This window comes from Spermophilus citellus, assembly GCF_964194105.1.
Source record: "Spermophilus citellus genome assembly, chromosome: 1".
NCBI lineage: Eukaryota > Metazoa > Chordata > Mammalia > Rodentia > Sciuridae > Spermophilus > Spermophilus citellus.
This window is the reverse complement of record NC_138182.1, coordinates 3,130,701-3,148,556: the sequence shown is the minus strand read 5'-3', so window position 1 is coordinate 3,148,556 and position 17,856 is coordinate 3,130,701. Positions and strand designations below refer to the sequence as shown.

The 17,856-nt window shown below is 51.7% G+C and overlaps 1 protein-coding gene across 1 annotated transcript in view; it reads right to left on the bottom strand.

Annotated features, from left to right (window-relative positions):
* Positions 1-311: 311 nt before the first annotated feature.
* COL4A1 (collagen type IV alpha 1 chain) overlaps positions 312-17,856 on the bottom strand; it is a 131,422-nt gene continuing 113,877 nt past the window's right edge. Inside the window, exons 42-52 of the mRNA XM_081283651.1 lie at positions 17,153-17,338; positions 16,476-16,609; positions 14,760-14,832; positions 13,798-13,869; positions 12,686-12,814; positions 11,657-11,755; positions 10,504-10,716; positions 9,490-9,667; positions 5,360-5,474; positions 3,693-3,865; positions 312-1,794 (exon numbers count right to left, since the gene is read on the bottom strand). Of these exons, the coding sequence (XP_081139777.1) occupies positions 1,713-1,794; positions 3,693-3,865; positions 5,360-5,474; positions 9,490-9,667; positions 10,504-10,716; positions 11,657-11,755; positions 12,686-12,814; positions 13,798-13,869; positions 14,760-14,832; positions 16,476-16,609; positions 17,153-17,338 (1,454 nt within the window). The 3' untranslated portion in view covers positions 312-1,712. The remainder of the gene's footprint in view (positions 1,795-3,692; positions 3,866-5,359; positions 5,475-9,489; positions 9,668-10,503; positions 10,717-11,656; positions 11,756-12,685; positions 12,815-13,797; positions 13,870-14,759; positions 14,833-16,475; positions 16,610-17,152; positions 17,339-17,856) is intronic.

Sequence of the window (17,856 nt, the reverse complement as noted above, 5' to 3'; positions counted from 1 at the left end):
ACCTCCCCTCCACACTCTGCTCTGTCACCTCTACTCCACACTCGGCTCTAACCCCAGTGGATCCACGTTAATGAACTGATGTTTGTGTTATTCATCTAGGTTCATTTTGTGTCCTGCGGGTGCCTGGATGGCCGTGAGCCCTCACTATGTGTGCAGTGCTGGGGACAGGTGACAGTGAGAGACAGAAGGAGCAGGGGAAGACTGACAGAGGCAGGGAGGAGGATGGGGAGGCCTGTCTTCTCTGTAGCAATCACTATAAGTCCCCCCAGTCTAGGATTCTCATTTGGAAGAAGTGCAAAATAAAAATGATCTAAGGTATGCAAAGCTTACAAGTTTATTAGTGGCTTGTGCAGTAACTTTTAATGCTCTTGGGGCCATCCTAGCAACAAATTCATAAAAGCTTAATTTTTATACAAATAGTTTTATTACAAATTTGAATTCTTATGAAATACACATTTAAAGAAGTTACATAGAAGGCCTTAGTAGTCTTGAAAACGTTTTGGAGACTTTGAGTGAAATGTCATTTCAAGCATAGGTCCGAATCTGCCCTCCTGCAATCCATCCTTTCCCCTGGTGGAGTCTGTGGACAGCGCTCATGAGCAGCCACGGTGGTGGCCTGCGTGTGCTCATGTGTAAGAATACTGACACTCGGATTCAACAGTGCTGCTTGCAAGCCAGGATGCAGAGTGAGGAAGGCTAATGGAATGAAGGCCTTGAATGTTGTTGTTTTGAAGTCAAGTCATTCAGTTTATGGTTAGTGTTTAAAACCCTGAAAATATTCAATACAGAATCAAAAACGATAAGTTCAAGGTACATCTTTCATTGTCATAGACACCATATCCATGAACCTGGGTTGGTTTTGGCAACACATCATTTTTGGTTTGGAAGTGTGCAAGGAAAGCTGATGTTTCACATTTGGTATCCTACTGTTGAAAAATCTATATTAAAGGACAGCACAGTCTTCAAAAGAAGGAAACTAGGTAAGCTTTATTTTAACAGTGGAAGTTACACTAGAACTTGACCTGCCTAATTGCTGACATCTATATAAATTACTAAAATATATATATATTTCATTTCTGACTACTTTTGGACCATCTTTATTCCACAGGAAAGTTGTAATTTCTGCAAAAGCAGCTGCATAGTACCACACAGAGCAGAGACAGAGTTCTGTTTGGGGGGTTGGAAGAGATGGTACTGTGTCCGTAATTCCATTTGGAGGTTTGAAGAAACTGGCTTTACACTACTATGACTTGCACAGACCGAGGGACCTGGATTTTGAAACACTGGACAGTGGTAAACAGTCAGGCAGATCTGGGGGACAGTCCTCTGGTACAACACAGGATGAACGTGGGCAGTGGAGAGCGCGGAGGCGCCGCACACCCCTAGCACCTTTGGTTTCCAATGGAGTTCTCGCCTCACACATCAGTGCACTGGGTTGCAGGTGGACTTACATTTCATTTCATCAAAAGTGCCATTGGTATGCCACTATGGAAAGCCTATCCTTGTCCTTTTCTCCTTCAGCAATAGAGACCAATGAAGCAGGTGTGTTAGTTACGCGAATTCCTATAAGGCACTTTATGGTTTTCATATTGGACAGTGAGGTACACAGGATATATTTCTAGGGTTCGTTGCTGTTAAAAATAAAAAGAAAGGAGGAGGAGGAGGAGGAGGAGTAGCACCATGTCGTGACGGTAGCTGAGGGTCAGGCTTCATTATGTTCTTCTCATACAAACTTGGCAGCGGCTGACGTGTGTGCGTAGCTCCCCTGCCTTCAAGGTGGATGGCGTGGGCTTCCTGAAATGCAAGAGGAAACCACTGGTGTCATCTCACTGTGCACCAGAAATGCAGGCCAAGTTCCTCAGACCCCTGCTCAGCAGTGTCTAAGGGACAGAAACGCACTGGAACCTGGATCCGGCCCCAATCTGATGACAGCAACCTCTGTCCTCCTGCAAGCAGCAGGTATGTGCCAGGGCCAGGCACATGTGGCTCCAGGACACATGGAGCACTGCGGGTGTTGTCACACGCACATCCAGTCCATGCCACCCAGGGGCCAGCCAAGGGCACCAGCAGGCTGGGGCCCAGCTGAAGTCAAAGCTACGTGGCCCCTAGGGCACCTGGTTCTTCTGTCTAATGAGGTTCTTCTGTCACCTCAGTAGCTCCCCGGGGGCAAAGAGGAGGTGTGACTCCTCAACAGTTCACCCCACAGTTGGTGCTCATTAAATTGTTGTTACAGGTGGGTACAGCTCAGTGGTGAGCCCACTCAGAGACCCCATCCCAGAAATTCCAGTTTTAAAGAAACAAACCAGCTTTGTTGGACATGTGACAAGTGACAAACCTGGAGTGAGTGTAATGAGGCCTCAAACTATTTCCATAACCTTGAGGGGTTTATGTGCAGATGGTGGGATTTGAAGCCAAAGAGAGGGAAAAACATGTAATTGCCTAAATTATTTGTGATTCTAGAAAATCTACCTTATTCTGATTATTAGAAAGATAAAATCTGACTTAAAATTGGTACTAATCAAATTCTGTTAAAAGTAAAGCAGCCGTATATAAGAATGTCATATCCTGAAATTGAACCTGCTTATTTTAGCAACTCTGGATGCAAATCCTAGTGCTCCTGAAATAATTTTTCATATTAAGAGTATATTGCCTCATTTGAGAAGGGACTTGGTTCATTTTTCCAAGCTGCTAGTTTAAAAAAATAAAATCCCTTTAAGCCCTATTAGCCCCTCAGCAGAAGCTCCACATCTGGGAGGCGAAGAGCACTCATTTCCGTGCAAGGCCACCCTGTCTCTGTGGAGTTGACGTCAGGTGCCCAGGTGCCCAAAGGCCTCGCATCAGCTACAGTTAGGTGCGTGGTGCTGTTCTGGTGTTTAGAGAATAACGAGTATGTTCTGCCTTTTATGATCTAAGATGGAAAAAAGTCAGATGGTAGCAGAGTTCTACATAACTCTCTATAAAGGTGAAGACAGGCCGTCTCCAGGGACCAGAAGCAGCATCGGGGCAGGAGGGTTAGAAACGCCTCCTGCCTCCGCCCCAGAAGGGGCTCCAGCTGGTGCTCAGTAATGGACAGCGGATTCCCACGTGCCCCTGCCCTGTAGGGTGGGGACGGTCTTTAAGTTCCCTCCAACAGGTCAGCAGCCACCGGAGATGGTTGCTTTAAGGTGAGGTCCGGGTGCCAGATTTTACTTATCAATGTTGGGCTGCATTTGAGTTGGGTGATTTTTATTTGCAGAGGCCTAAGACCTCTTCTGTTCAAAGTCACTCTGCGCTCTCCTGATGTGGGCTGTGCTCAGCACTGCAAACACCACGAGGACAAACACCAGGGCCTCGCATCCGGGGCCACGCAGGTGGCATTTTAAACATGCTCCCTCCGAGTGAAGACGCAGGTGCTTCAGCCACATCTGAGAGCATTCACCTACAGAGGTGGCACAGGACCTCTCCCCTTCACAGCTCCTCAGTGAGTGGGAGAATTAAACTGTCACCTAAGGTTTGCCTTTGACAATCACCTAGGCCACCTGCCCAGGTAGAACAGAACCCAGGATTCAGCACCGCACGGTAAGAGGCACTCCCCCTGACCATTCCACGGCTACCTGTGAGCCTTGGCCCTGGAAGGTGTCACGGGTCATGGTGACTGAGCAGGAAAGCTAGAGGGGGCCAGAGCCCGACAGAAGAGAGGCATTCCAACTCACTTGAACATCTCGCTTCTCTCTATGGTGGCAAGCCAAAAGCTGTAAGCGTTTGCATAGTAATTACAAGTCCCACGGCCGTGGCACTCGATGAACGGTGCGCTTCTGAACTCTTCCAGACAGGAGCCGGGGGACGCCAGGGCTTGGCCAGAACCTTCAGCACCAGCACTGGTATGCTGCGGAACAAAGGGAGCCGTGTCAGAGGGTCCCCACGAGACTCACCATCCCAGGAAGGGGCCAGGGTGCTCCTGCTGCACAGCCACGGGAGCCTGCCTCGTGTGCTCCCCGCGACACTGTGCACACAAACACCACCACCACCCGGCAGTGCCAGAGATCAGCCAGTGGCTCCCACCAAAGTAGGAGAGGCCCAACCAGGCTTTATCAGAATTTAAACACATGCAGACCTCACCGTGCAGCATTCCTGACACAATAGCACCTATTCCAACTAGGGACATTAAATGGGAACAATGTGTGAATAATGCTGGGCCACCTGGTGTGCTCTCAGACTGTATGAACCAAGTCCTGACTTGCCATGTGAGATGCTCCCCGCCTTATTGTACAGTAAAGATTCATCATCCATACGTTCTCTTTAACTTAAAAGAGGAAAAAATAACTCCAATTATAACAGTTATCAGACTGTGTTTTGGGCTTCTGCCTTCCAGCGGCACCTGCCTACACTGAGAAGCATTGTTCAGCTGCGTTCAGAATGACCAAAACAGCCTGCTAATCTGTGTTGTTTGGCAAATTCTCTGGACGTATAAAGTGCATGCAGTAAATCAACCCTGTAAATCATGATCAAATTTAAAGACACACACAGGAACTTTAAAAATGACCTTCTGGGCGGCTTCTCGCACACTAGGAATCATTTACAGCAGAAGATAATTGTTACCAAGCCCCTCTCGGTCAATCAGAAACAAGGACAATGTTCATCTGCAGGACAAAGATAGAACCCAGCCCTTCCTGAGGGCACAAGGGTGGAACCCAGCCTTATGAGGGCAATGAGGATTTCTTGCCAGGGAGGAGCTGCCAAGTCCCGGATAACTCCGATCTCACAGGTCTGGGACCCGGACCCATGAATCAATGCTTCTCAGAGGAATAGAGTAAGCTATAGTGAGCACCTCAAGCGGCACTGAGTGTCCTGTTTCAGTTGGCCTTTCAGGGAAATGGATCCTGGGGGCATTTAACATCCAGGGCAGCTGGGTGGCAGGAGAGGGGTCTTCACTGCAGGACAGGCCCTACACACCCACCTAGGGTGGCTGCCACACCTGGAACAGGCACGGGCTGCCAGCCAGGGTGCCTGTGTTCCCTCCCATCCCCACCTTTCTGATGTCAAGCTGTGTATATTAGTAAAACACGTGTCCCCAGGAGCTGGCTTCCCCTGTCCCTGGATGGGGCTTTGCCTCTGGAGGAGCAGCTCCTGGTGTCTGGGCGCTGAGCTGCAGAGCTCCTGTGCTGCAGGAGGAGGCTCATCCCAGATCCCTCAGAGCAGCGGCTCCCCCAGCAAGGAGGGCCTGACGGGCTGTCCCACGCCCTGCAGGCCAGGCTCCAGGGCACACTCTGGATGGGGACGGTCCATGTGGGGGGACATGCCTGAGCAGCATGGTCCAGAGAACTTCGAGGCATAGAGGAGAGGATGCTTCCCTGGAGATGCAGCTTCCCCAAACACTCACCATCACGAAGGAATAGCCAATCCACAGCGACGACCACCCGTTGGGGCACTGCGGGATCTGAATGGTCTGACTATGCACGGCCATCACCATGGCTGGCGCCTCGCACACGGCACATCTGCAAGGAAGGGAGCAAGCTCTTAGCAGGCTGCAGGCTTAGATGCATCTCTGGCCGTCCACTCCTCCACCCAGGGTCTGCCCGCAGGCTCCTCCCCCACCTTCTCACTCACAGGCTGACTCCATGGTGGCCTTGAGCCCACTACCCCGAGGCTCAGAGCCTTCCTGGCTATATAAACCCAGCATTAGCACTAACACATTCATGTCAAAACCAGAAGTGATTTAACTCCTTGTGCTAGGAGGGGAAAGGCGAAAGCCAAGTCCCAACAGCAGCTGTACTGGGGGCCGGGGCTGCAGGCTCCCATGTCTCCGTTGTGCAGCTCGGTGCTCCCAGCTTCTCTGCAGTGGGTGCTATCTCAGGAAACAGAACTAATGCTTGGAGAAAGGGGGAGCCCCAGCTCTGGGGCACAAGAGCTAATGCTGTGAAGAACCTCTCATGCAAGAAGCACACTTGGTGAACAGGGCGAGGAAGACACCGTGTGCGCTCCAGCACTTGTGGCCAGATGCCACATGAGCCTCCTCCAGGGACCTGGCCAGACTGAGGACAGCAGCAGAGCTGTTCTGCTCCCGCCCTCTAGTCTTGGCTGTTCAGGGTCCAAGGCTGTCAGCGTCCACTGAAGCTGAGCTGACTCCTCCCTAGGACAGGACCCGGCCGTGGCTGGCTCAAGTTCAGTGGCTGGACTGTACCCCAGACTGAATTCAAACCCCACAGTGTTCTGACCAGGACCCACCAAGGAAGGGCCCTGATGGCGGGGGGGAGACTATCTTCACCCAACACACACCAGCAGCAAACTGCCTGTCAAGCCCTCCTGTGCACCGAGCACCCGCCCTGCTGGAAATGAGCGCAAATGGTGAGGGTCAGAAGGAGTTCTGCTGGGACACTGTCGTGAGAACGGATGTGAACTGGTGTCCCCAAATTATCAGCTCCATCTTATCAACACTTGAGTGTGTGATTTTCTACTTTATTCACCCAAATGCAGATGGATTAAAAGCTTCAGTTAAACACGTCCCTGAATGAGTCTGCCCACCTGCTGCCACCTGCCTCCTACACACAGGAAGCAGCAGGGTCTGAGGACAGGGTTGTCATTCCAGGCAGCCTGGGTGCTGGGGGCTGCAGGTGCCACAGAGAGGGTGGTCCTGCCGTTGGAAGGGTGGCCAGGGAACACAGGCACAGGTTCAAAGAGCTGTCAGTCCCTTAGAATTCAAGGCATCCCCATGCCCCATGTTACTCATGGAGAAACCAAGGCCACAGTTAGAGTCAAAGCCGGGGCCAGACCTCAGCTCTCCTGGCTCTGAAACCCTGGGTCCTTCCATTTTCGTGACTGAACAATCATAGCTTTATGAAGATTCTTGTCTGCAGAAAGCCAGAGAAAGTTCTGCGAAAGGTCGCAGCCCTCAGGATTAGAGTGTCCGCGGCGTCTCTGCTGCTCAGCTGAAGGATCCCCCTGAGTAAGAGTTTCCCAAACAAACCTTCAGACTTCCCCACAGGAAGACCCCAGAAGAACCTGCAGGTCCTGAGACATTGCTGGAAACTCCTAAGTTAAGGTGACCAAGGAAACCTGCAGCTCAGCAATGGGGAGAGGGGGGCCGCATCCCGCAGGAGGGTGTGGCTGGAGGCCTGACCCGGAGGCCCCTTTGGGCTGAAGTGTGGACTTGAGACACTGAGGCAGCCTTGAACCTTGCTGTGCTCCCAGAACCAGGGCCCTTGCTGGAAGAGCTGTGTCCACAGAGAAAAGTGTGCCAAGACACACTTCTCGACCCGCTTTTGGAATTTTGTCAGTGCATGCCAAGGCCCGTGTCTTCAACCAAATGTCAGCATTACCAAGTAAACAGGAAACATAAATGAATAATTGTTTTCTACCTGTTGTCCAAGGAAAGCTAAAAAAGAAACCCGGGGAGAGCAGTTAGTTTTCCTTCCAGGGCATCCGGCACGGTTCTGGGCAAGACAGTGTGGGGACAGGACTGCCGAGGGGCACTGGTGCCCACGTGGGAAGCACTGTGTGTACCCCTGAAGCGCCATGTGGGAAGTAAGATGCCAACATTCAGCTTAAGTCCCATAAAATAAGTTTTCTGATAGTTAGAAAATCAAAGCAAGCCCTCAGGAGGTGTCCAGTGCCAGGCCACCCAGCGCTGTGACCTCCTACAGCCTTTTGGCTCCAGGTCCCTTGTGGTGTAGCCCTCCTGGTATAATCCATCTTCCAGGGCTGCCTGTCACCAAGCCCCCTTCCCGCACACAGGAGGTGCTCGTCGAGTGCAGGGAGGGGAGCCGGCTGCCAGCACGCACCTCTGGTCAGCTGCTCCCAGAGTGGTCACGCTGCTCCCCCCCCCCCTTCCCGTTGACCATGGGGCACTTGAGGGCTCCCAGCTCTCCTCATAGCGAGGAGCGCTTCACTCTATCTCCTGCTCACGTTCCCAAGAGAATCTCCCCGACTCATTCTCCCTAGCCCCTATCACTGTATGTGTAAAGGTACAATATGGAACTCCTTCTTAGTCAAAGGGATCTCCTCATTTGCCACTTTTCTGTTACAGCTGAGTACAGCGAAGCAATCAACTTTCAATTAGATGAAAAGAGCCAAAGTCAGTACCATCATGAACTTTCAGTCCTGACCATTTCAATTTCCTGTCTTCTGCTGGGCTGGCTGCTGGGGACCTGGAGCGCCGTCTAGACGTTAGTGTGGGGAGTACTTAATTGGGAAGTCACTTGGTCAAACACACTCCCTCTCAATGGCTACAATGTCACCCCAAAGAAGCAAGACTTGGTGGGATCAAGAGGACCATGAAAAAAAGATCTTGCTCTTGTATACATTTTTATGTACAGAATAAATCTGTGCAGTGATTATGTGCACAGCACAGCTACACCCCAAACCTGTGAGTAGATAAGATAAACACCACGCCTGTGGCATCCCGGCTTCCTGGAACCTCCTCACACCCACTGGGACACCCACTGGGACACCCACTGGGACAGCCGCTATGGGAGGGCCAGGCCGGGGTGTGCAGGAGCTGGAGCCCCTGAGCACGGTGGATGGGAACGTGAAGAGTGCAGCACCGAGGAAGATGATGGGTTTCTCAAGAAATTTAAAATGGAACCACCACATGATTCCACAGTCGTCCTTCTGTATGTGTGTTCTCAGACCTGCATGCCCATGTTCAGAGCTCTCAGTCTCGACAGTCATGGTGCGGAAACAACCTGGACGTCCCCTGGCCCATGGGTGGATAAACGAAGGGCGAGCACCCACAGTGGAATAGTACTTGGCCTTAAAAAGGGGAGGGATTCTGACACCAGCTACCACATGAATGAGCCCTAGAGCACTGTACTGAGGGACCAGCCAGTCACAGAAGGACAAGCCTGGTGCCATCCCACTCACATAAGGCACCTCGCACAGCCAGTCAGACAGAGGGAAAGACAGTGAGGGCTGTGGCTGGGAGGGGCAGGGCCAGTGTCTGAGGGCAAGAGCCACAGGCTGGCAAGCAAGGACTGTGCAGATGGACGTCGTCAAGGGTGTGTGACAATGTGCCTGTGCTGGACCTGCTGGACTGCCACTCAAGTGTGGCTGAGATGGTCGCAATCAAAAATGACTGATTTTTAAAAAACTTTATAGAAGCAAAAGTGATTCTCTAAATAAGATGTCTTCGAAGGCTTTTAAGGGAGGTTATAATTTAAAAAAGAAAGAAAGAAAAAGAGATTGAAAGTCACCATCCTAAGACTTGCAGAAGCACTCAGCCAGGTCCCCACACTCCAGGAGGGACAGCCACCAGCACAGAGGTGGGGTCTTAAAATGCTGTCTTAAAACTCACTCTGCCTGCCCATAACCTTTAAAGAGAGCAACTGCTTCTGTATGAAACATTTTGGGGCTGGTTTCCATTATGAAACTCGGAAATCAAAACTATAAACCGACTTGCAATGAACTGACTTATCAGCAACGTTTGGGAGAAAATGAAAAGACAAAAATAAAGTCCAGACTCCGAGAGATTTTCTTCCTCAATTACACATCTGCTCCCACGCGTGGTGGACTCACCTGCTGATAAACGGCCGGATGTTGTCCCCAGTGATGGGTGCCATGGACATGGGCATGGGCTCCGGTGTGGACAGCCAGTAGGAGTAGTCATTGCGGGAGGCGAAGTTGCACACGTTGTTGATGTTGCAGAACAGGAAGGGCATCGTGCTGAACTTGCGCAGGCAGCTGCCGGCCGTGCCTGGACAGGAGAGAGGGGTCTCTCACATCCTTGTCTACCTCTACTCATCAAAGCCCCACTCAAATGGAAACAGTTATCAGAAAGCAGGGAGTAGAGATGCTAAGAGCCCAGTATTACTACCCACAAGCATTAAATCAAGTTTAAAATTATCAGGCAAAAGGGAACCGGTGAAGAATCAGGCAGGGCATTTTTTTATAAGAGAAACAAACCCAGTTTCCAGGGGAGAGAAGCCTTGCCCTAGAACTGGATTCCAGAAGGAACTGAACATGTGGATCCTGACCACAGACCGTCACGTAGTGGACGGGGCTGCAGACCAGGCAGCGAGGCCCTTGCAGTGCTGCTTCTAGATTCTTTCCCCAACCGACTGCCAATCAAGACGTGACGGGTGGAGGGTGTCGGCAGCAGACAGGACAAGGACAAATGCGTAGCTCTCTGCTGACCTACACTAACAGAGTGACCAGGCAGAGAAGATGTGGAGCATGTCGGCCAGGACAATAGGGATGTGTTTTAGACGCAGCAGCTACGGGCCGTGTTGTCAGAACACGGTGCAAGCTGTTGGGTGCGCACCGGGGGACCTCCACCCTTCTTGGGGCTGGAAGATGAGATCTAAAGCTGTGTAAAGCATCAGCCCTCATAGTCCTCGCTTCCCCTCAGTAGTTCAGTGGCTGCTGAACTGACGGTTCACTTATCGGGATGGAGGGAGACGGGTGGGGCCCTCCTGAGGAACCTGTGCCCTCAGCGCTCTCCTCACCAGGGCAGCAGCGTGGGGGCAGTGAGTATCCCGGCTGGCAGCTGCCACATTGCACTGAAGGGAACGCAGACCCACGGTGGCTTACCCAGATCCTGGCCATGGGCTCGCTCGTTCCCCTGCACGTAGAGAAGGGAGTACCCGTGGTAAAGGATTTTGGTCCCAGGAGGACATGATGGGTCATCTGTTGTCTGACTGTGCCTGGTCACAAGGAAGCCGTGGTCGACGGATGGGGTGCCTGGGGGCCCCATGGATCCTGGCAATCCATCGGGGCCGGGTGGGCCAGGAAACCCTCTTGGACCTATAATACAAAGACAAATGATTTCCTCTAGTTACAATTAGGTTCCCCAGAAAACTTTCAAAACCCTCATCTCAAATGAGCTATTAATATTTTTTTATTTTCACTAAGTAACTTGCCTTTTCACATTACAAAAAAAGTACCCAGAAAAGTACTCAGGGTACTGAGTACAAGCACCTACCCCCTCCAGGTGATCTCCCCTCCCTTCCTGCACACCCCCTGGTGACAGCTTAAGGAGCCCTGCCATGCACTGGACCCAGAGCACATGCTCAGAACACCGAGTTCAAGCAATAGGGAACACACGGAGGTGGATTTGGGAGATAAACCCAAATGGGTGGACTCGTGCACACCATTCCTAGAGAGTGCTGGGCTTCCCACGGCCAGACCGAGGTCACACAGGATTAACCAAGGAACCTCACGGGGCGAGCAGCGCAGAGCAGTAAGACCCGCAGACACGGGTCCTTCCATCCCCTGGGGTGGCTTTGCCAGAGGCAGGACTGTCACCGCCCTGCTGGTGAGCTCCTTGTTCAGTTAGCCTCAGCCTTAGCCCACTGTCATCGTGGGTGGCCACCCGAGTTCCCGCTTCCCAAGGAAAGGGGTGGCCATAGCGGCCTTTGGGCCAACGCTGGCGTCATTATCTTTCACTCTCCTTTCCCTCGTCCGTGGCTCCAATGACTCTGCCTAGCTTCAGCCCACTTCTCTCTTAAGACCCCACGTGGGGCCACCACCCTTGGCCACCTTTCAACCACATCTGGAAAATGCACGCCTGGTCCTATCTGCCTCAGCACAGAAAGGAACCACAGCTCAGCTCCTCCATGAGCCTATTTCTAGGACACACGCTTCCTCTTGGTTCATTTTCAGGTTTCCGCACGCCTGGGCCTACTGTTTCTAACCAAAAGATACAGGTCGTGGGTGAGGAGGTTGGGAGGTCACAGCAACCTACCAGGAGGCCCGAAAGGTCCCGTCTCTCCTTTCTGGCCAGGGGCACCGTCAAAGCCAGGGGCACCTGGGGGTCCAGGCAAGCCCACCGAGCCGGCCACACCTGCAGCAAGAGAGAGGAATTTGTGATGTGGTCCTCAGTGGCGGCAAGCTGGGTCCGCCCTTTTTATTAGAGCTCTCCAGTCATACACAGTCGCTGGGTTCATCCTGACAAGCTCAGACATGCATGGGAATGGATTTCAGTTTGTGATCACTCTTCCCATCTTAAATGTCTTTTTCAGCCTCTACAGACGAGAGGGGCTGCCTGGTCAGCCCCCAGCTGTGTTCTGCAGAGCCTAGCACAGGCTGCAAGAGCCACCAGCGCACTGACGTGCAGTGGATGTGCTCCATCGGCCCCTGGGTTCTCCTGGGTTCTGGCTGTTACTATGGCAGATGGTGGGAAAGGCGGTGTGGGGAGATAGCCTCCGTGTCACGGCACCGGATGTCCCGACCTGGACAGCTTGCTGTTTTTGTGGGCAGCTCATTCGCAGGTAGCTTGACCCTTAGCTTCATGGATGCTGCCTGGAGCTCCTCCACTCTCCACCCGCCCCTACCAGCTGCTTCCTGGTAGGGTTAGCTCAATACCTGGCCAGACCCCAGGTGAGGGTTTCCCAGAGCAGCGGGACACAGCAGCACCCCTGCCAGCTGGGCAGAGATCCTGAGCTGCCTGGAGAGCAGAATCCCTACACTCCAGGGCTGCCAGCCGCCCTGCCTTCTCCCGAGAGGCTGAGGTGCTAGTGCGCCTGGCCAGGCTTCTCCCTGAACCCGGACCATTGGCCGTGTGTCCCTCTGGCTTTCCTGTGTTCTATTCTGGCTTTTTTAGGTCCCCGCAGAAGCTTCCCTTGGTTCTGAGAGACATGGAGGGAAGTAAGTCGTGTTCAAATGTGTTTGCGTAATGCTCACCAGAGGCTCTGACCCGAGGCACCTGAGTGAAGGGGGAGCCCTGCCCACCTCCCCAGCTCCCGAACCCTGCTGCACCACCCAGGAGCCTCACCTTGCTGCCCTTTGGGACCCGGAGGGCCCTGGAGCCCTTTCAGACCTGGCGGGCCCTCAGGACCAGGGAGTCCTGGCTCCCCCTTGATGATATCGTAAGGACCTGGAGGGCCAGGGGGGCCTGGGAGACCTGTGGGAATCAGACACAATCCATCAATTGCACATTAATACTGGGCCAGGAACAGGCCCTGGAGGAGAGTCCAGTTCAGATGACCACATTTCTCCAAAGTAAAGTCTTACCAAAGACATAAGGCATCAGATCTCACAACACGTATTCAGTCTGCACATGCTATTTACCCTAAAACCCCAGCCTCTGGGGACTGGAAAAGACGCTGGGGTCACCCATGGAAACTCTCCACTCCATTCTGGGATGCCCACAGCAACCACCCAGAGCTGGCCTGCACATCCAGGCACAGCGTGTCCTCCCCAGGACCTCAGCCTTGGCTGCTGTTAGGACATTTTCTCAACATCCTCCCAATCTGCCTCGCTGGGCACGTAACCACTGTCCCCAGTTCTCAAGGCTACTGCACTGCAGGTCTGGGATGTGGAAGCTATGAGACAGAAGGTGAGGTCTGTCTCTGCCTCCTCTTCCTCAGCCAGACCCCGGTTCTCTCTCACTCCACCTTCTCCCCCTGCTCTTCCTTCCTCCCTTCACTCCTCATTCTCCTCCCTTGAACATGGTTTTGAAAATTCAGCAGAGCCCAGGAATAGGGCTGCCCAGCAGAGTGCCTCCAGGAGCTGCTTCACCCCGGCCCCCAAGGGGAAGGGCAGCCAAGGCCCTTTCCCAGGCAGGGTCCTTCCCCCAGCCAGGACGTGTGCACTCTGCATGTGCCCAGAGGACTGCTCACAGGACTTCGGAGCCTGGGAAGTGTTCAGTCTGGAGCCTGTTCTAGTCTTAACCGTCCCTCCTCCCTCCTCTGGACTCCCCACCAGGTGGAGCCTGTACAACTTTCCAGACAAGTTGCTCATGAAAACAGTGTCATACAGGGACGCTGATACACTACAAAGAGCTTCCGTCACCATTTCACATACACAAGACCAACCCCCTCATTGGGGGGTTTTTACATCTCCCCAATCATCAGTAAGGTCCCATGAGTAAACACGCTCTCCTACCTTTAGGGCCGGGGACGCCTTGATCTCCCTGATCTCCCTTCAGCCCCTGGAGGCCAGGAAGACCCTTTTGACCTAGACAGAAGGAGGACACCGTCTTTACACAGGGCTTGCAATGACACACAGACATGTACACATGCACACATATACTCCCCAAACACACACGCATATATATGTGTGCACATGTGTGCTGCTGTGTGTACGCACACACATGCCCACTTACACCACATACACAGACACATATTCATGAAAACACACACGTACACACCATGAACACATTTCCAAACAGGTCCTCAAAGAAGAAAAGGGCACTATTCCTGTGGGCTAAAGCATTCGATGGAACTTGTCCCTCTAAAACCAGAAACCACGCTTTTCCAAGCAGGAAACAAACTAACATGGTCACAACCAGAAGGGGACATGTGACACTGCTCATGGTTACACTCTGATTCACACATGGCCCCAAGTAGACCACAGGACACCTGTCGGCTGAGAGCTTGTTTTCAACTTTCATATTTATCATTCAGCAGTAAAAATGGCAGAGCCTGGAATCCAGGAGCCACCAATGAATGCTTGTTGTTGAATACCTTAATAAACAAATGAGTGGACCCAATTAGTGATTTCTTATTGAAATACAAATAGTAGAGGTGAACATGAGCCTTTTTTTTTTTTTTGGCGGTGGTACTGGGGATTGAACCTAGGGCCTTGTGCATGCAAGGCAAGCACTCTACCAACTGAGCTATATTCCCGACCTGAGGCACTTATTCTTAATGAGAAAATCAGACTGTGTATACAGCCATTGCAGGATTATCAAATCGGGCCACTGCATAGAAAGGCCACTCCTAATTTGAAAAGAACCAGAGATCCTGCTGCCTGTTATGCAGCATCTCAACACCGAGGGCCTGTGGTTAGGGGCCTCCGAACAGCATCTGTTCAACAGTAAGGCCATGCAGTCTGTCCTGTCGTACCTTGAAATCCTGGAACTCCCGGAGGCCCCATATCACCCTTGGAACCTGTGAGTCCAGGAGAGCCGCCAATGCCCTAGACACAGAAAGAAGACGTCAGCGGGGACTGCTCAGACACATACAGGGCGCCCCAGTGACTGGTAGTCAGAAAGCCGACAACGTGGATTGGAGTAGCAAAGCAGCCCATGTTTTCTTAAATGATCCAACAAGAATGATGGAAACTCTCCGCGTGCCCACGCAGGGCAGTGGAAACTGTGATGATCTGCCCCGTCCTGGCCTGCCTTCTCTTGTCCATCCACATGGCAAGTTCCTGAGGAGCAGGGAAAGTCTTACCCCTGCAGCCCACCCCAGCACAATGCCAAGAACAGAGTCAGAACTCCACAGATACCTGTCAGGGAAACGTGACCATCCCCAACACTAGACCACCCTCAAAGGAAAATTCCCCTAAACACCCAAATGCCATGACTTCTCCAGAGTTAGCTCCATGTCATACCTGAAATCTGATTCTAATTAGGTAAAAAATTTTAAAACACTAGAGAAGGATTACTTTCCTTTACAATATAGTGATATTAATATATTTAGTATCATTAGATGATTTTCTTATTATTTCAATATAGTTATTCCATTCTGTAGGCATGAATACAACATACAAAAAGCCCTATCATTTCTTACATTGATTTGCTTCTCTACCTTATTTTAAAAAGTATAGTAATAATAGAGCGTGCATAAATATATTTATATAAATACACACACAAATTTATACATCCATGCGTATACCGAGAGCAGACACTGATTGGCACTAGGACTAGGGAATATATTTCTATGTTACCGAGGAATAAAAGCAGGAATATCCCAACACTAGACAAATTATGTATACTGTGTCACTGGAAAACTAATACAGCAATAAAGAACCTAAAGTATATTCCTGCTCACATGAGGTGTGTGGTGGGTGTGTGAGCACAGCGCGGAGGACCAGCAGGTGACAGTGATCCTGCGGCTCCACGCACCTGCTCTGCACAGCTGCTAACAGCACTTCTCAGTTCACTGACTGCCCAGTTACATGGCACCCCTTTCCCCTGAGGAAGTGCCTTGTCTCTCACATGGTCCTCCACTGAGGAGCCACAGGGAGAACCGGGCTGACCTAGCAGAACCCTGCCGGCTCCACAGACCTCCCACTCCAACTCCCTCTCCCCAAGCGCACAGAGAAGTGGAGACAGAGGAGAGAAGAGACAGACAGAGAGCAGGGGTCCACGCCAAGGCTTCCCTGGGACCCCAGCCAAGCGTGTGCCTTGTCCCTGATGTGGTCAAGCTGAGAATCCAACCAAAGACAGTGCTTTACTTGGAGTGGGAGGGACTGGTGTTCAGGCACCACAGGAGACTCAAGTTAAACAACAATGACTCCCAGAACAACACTGGCTTGTTTTTTGCATGAAGTGTGAAAATAGATTGTGATTTAGGTTCTAAACTACAATTTGAAAAATACAATGGATCTTACAAATAGATTGTAAAAAATGTGATGCTGGTTTCCTGTTCTGGTGCCAATAAAGAAGCTGGTTACTGGCAAGAGAAGGAACTGACTAGGGGCTAGGGAGTGCCACTCCTTTGTATATACATACACACAACAGCACACACAAGGACATATGGTTTTCTGCGAGCAGAACAGGCTCTTTCTCAAAGACAAACAAAACAAGGACGGCAGACGACAAGCCCGTCACTCACCGGCATGCCCTGGAACCCTGGGTCTCCCTTGGGCCCTGGAATGCCGGGTGCTCCTGGCCATCCTGGATTTCCCTTGTCACCCTTCAGCCCATCAAGCCCAGGAAGCCCTGGAGGCCCCATGGGTCCCGGAAGCCCTAATAGGAGAGGAAAGGTGCATGATTAAGGTGGGAAGGTACATTCCACGTACCTGTCCCCGGGCTGTGACGCCCATCACTGACATCCAGCTGTCCCTCATCATGACCCCACCAGATGAACAACATAAGCCCTTAAGAAATAAAGGCCAGGCCCAGAAGGAAAGAGGGATGCGTATGAATGCCAAGACCTCCTGACAAGGCACCCTGGGATCCAGGTGCCCTGGGCACCTCCGGTACCACCACCAACACTGGCGTCAGGTGGAGGGCGCTAGAGCATCTGCTGGTCTAAACCAAGCTCCAGGGGTATCTGTGCCAAGTCCGCTCCAGCAATTTCCTCCCTTGCATCTCCCTAATTTCTGAAGTTTCTTGACAGGATAGAGAAAAACTTTCACCTAATAGGCCAAAAATACAGCTTCTAGTTCTAGTGAATGTTGTAAATGTCTAGAAACCTCAATTGAGAACATAATTGTTTCTTTCATACTAATTTCCTTGTGTGGATTCCGTCCCAGCCCCCAGCTTTGACACCTGGTGAAACGCCCTTACCTGGCAGTCCAGGTTGTCCCTGAGGTCCTCGGTCCCCTTTGGGTCCCTCCACGGGGCGGCCGGGAGTGCCCGGTAAGCCTGGCTGTCCTTGGGGCCCCGGAGGACCCATGAATCCTTGCTCGCCTTTGGGTCCAGGAATTCCGGGACTCCCAGCTAATCCAGGGAAACCCACTTCTCCCTTTGAACCTAGACAACAAAACAGTTTGAGATGGTGAAATAGAGCAGAACAGACTCAGGGCTCAGAGGGAGGGGTGGCAGGAAAACACGTCCCATCCTCCAGGCACCCACAGTGGGGAGCTCCCCAAGGCCTGGGAGGAAAAGTAACAACCAGGCTGCTCCCCTGGCCTGGGAGGGAGAACCTGGCTACCTTCTTCACACATTCTAAAGGGAGCCTTCTGAGAAAGGCACCTGAACCCGTGAGCAACTGCCCTGCCGAAGTGATGCTGGGCTGGCCCAGGGGCAGGGGTGCTTTGGCTATTCTGGGCCTTTTATTCTTCCAAATGAATTTTAGAACTTTTTTTTCTAACTTCTATGAAGAATGACATTGGTATTTTAATGGAGATCGCACTGATTCAGTATACTGCTTGTAGTAATAGGACCATTTAACAATATTATTTCTGCCAAACCATGAACACGGGAGGTCTTTCTGTCTTCTCATGAAATAGCTACAAAACACTAAAGAAAGAAAAGGGGCTTCTTCAACT